Consider the following 1,754-nt stretch of genomic DNA (forward strand, 5'->3'; position numbering starts at 1 on the left):
CGGAGCTGCGTCTGGGGGGGGAGGGGGGAGACGTTGAGGAGGGGGGGCAGCAGGGGGGGCGGGGCTGGCTGAGACTCCCTCATCATCAGCAGCAGCTGCTCCGGCGCCGTGCACGACTTGTCCTTCTCGTCCGGCTCGTCCAGGTCCACCTCGTGGCAGACCAGGGCCTCGGGGCCCAGCTGGGGCTCCAGGTCCTCGGCGGGGAAGGGGCCCTGGGGGGGCGCTGCCGTCGAGGGGGGCTCGGCCAGGACCCCCGCCGGGACCGACACGCGGTCCTCTAGGGCAGGGGGGGGCGTCCCAGCATCACACCTGAAATGATTAATCAATTAGCTTCTCTTCTTCTTCTTCCCTTCCTCTTTTATTTATCTAATCCCCTTTTATATATATATATATACACATACATACATACACACACACACACACACACACACAGACAGTATATTATTATATTATCTAATTTAGTTACTTTTTAGAGTAACTTGGTAACCCTGGCAACCAGTCTAGAGCCCAAACAACTTCTCCTCCTTTCAGAAAAAAGCTAATATGTGACAGCCTTACCCAGCATGCATCTCTGTCTCCGTGGTGGCGTGGCACGTCAGCCGCTCGTCCCCGGCTGTCCTCGGCGTGTCCTCAGCCTCGGCCCCCCCCTCGCCCCCCCTCAGAGTCTTGGTGTCCGTGCGGAGCCTCTTCTCCGGCGTCCGCTGCTCCGCCGCTTTACGTTTCAACGCGGCGGCGCTCCTCAGCTCAGGCTCCGCCTCCTCCTCCTCCTCGGAGGCGGAGTCTGTGTCTGAGCCGGCGGGGGGGGCCGGGGGGGAGGGGGGGAGGCGCTGCGTTGGGAGGCAGTGGAGGACGACCATGGGTTCGTCCTGTCTCTTCAGGACGCTGCGCGGCGGAGACGCCATGCCGGCGGGGGCGGGGCTGGAGGGGGCGGGGCTGCAGAGGGGGATTCTGGGAGGAGTCTCGGAGCCTGTGTCCCGCAGGATGGGCCTGCGACCCTTAACCCTGGGGGAGGACAGCGGTGTGGACTGGCTGTCCTCGTCCTCTGCGACAGGGCGCGGCGGCGAGGACAGCTGCGGCGAGGACAGCGGCGGCGAGGACAGCTGCGGCGAGGACAGCAGCGGCGAGGACAGCGGCGGCGAGGACAGCGGCTTCTCAGGGGACGTCTTCTTGGGGGGCGGCGGTGTCCGGCAGGGGGACACTTCTTGTCCCGGAGACGCCTCGAGGACAGGAAGCGTCTTCGCGACTCTCTCCGGAGAAGTTTTTGTCTCTTTGTCCAGGTGGACGAGCAAGGGGGCGGGGTCCAACACAGGCCCCGCCCCCTGCTCCGCCTCCACCTCCTCTGATTGGATCATAGATTTGACAGGTGGTGTCATGAAAACAAGCGACGTAGCAACGGTGTCACCGTTGTTAGCGTCGTCATTAGCAACTGTTGGGACATCGGTGACCTCACTCGGCTCCGGCTCCTCCTCCTTCACCTCCCCCCCCTCCCCCTCCCCCCCCTCCTGGCAGGGCGGGGCTTCACTCCTCCCTTGCCATGGCAACGGCTTCTTCTCATGCGTGTCTCCTGAGTCGCTGTCCTCAGACGAGTTCCCAGAATCCTCTGCGGGGGGAAGACAGAGCGGCGCGTTAGTTAGTGACATCACAACGCAGCGATGACAGGAAACAGGAAGTGACCTCACCGTTGGACGCTCTGTCCGAGTCGTACATGCCAGACGTTCTCCTGGTTCTCCTACGGGGCGTGTCTGCAGGGAGGA

At 63.3% G+C, this 1,754-nt stretch overlaps 1 protein-coding gene across 1 annotated transcript; it reads right to left on the reverse strand.

The window, feature by feature from the left end:
* Positions 1-6: 6 nt before the first annotated feature.
* LOC117941149 (AT-rich interactive domain-containing protein 4A-like) lies at positions 7-1,754 on the reverse strand (the record flags this gene model as incomplete). Its single annotated transcript, XM_034866235.1, has 4 exons — positions 1,680-1,754; positions 1,144-1,600; positions 559-1,070; positions 7-309 (listed from the first exon to the last, which is right to left on the reverse strand). Coding segments are annotated over exons 3-4 (647 nt in total), but the record flags the coding sequence as incomplete, so codon positions are not given.

Source organism: Etheostoma cragini, unplaced genomic scaffold, assembly GCF_013103735.1.
Source record: "Etheostoma cragini isolate CJK2018 unplaced genomic scaffold, CSU_Ecrag_1.0 ScbMSFa_4475, whole genome shotgun sequence".
NCBI classification, from domain to species: domain Eukaryota; kingdom Metazoa; phylum Chordata; class Actinopteri; order Perciformes; family Percidae; genus Etheostoma; species Etheostoma cragini.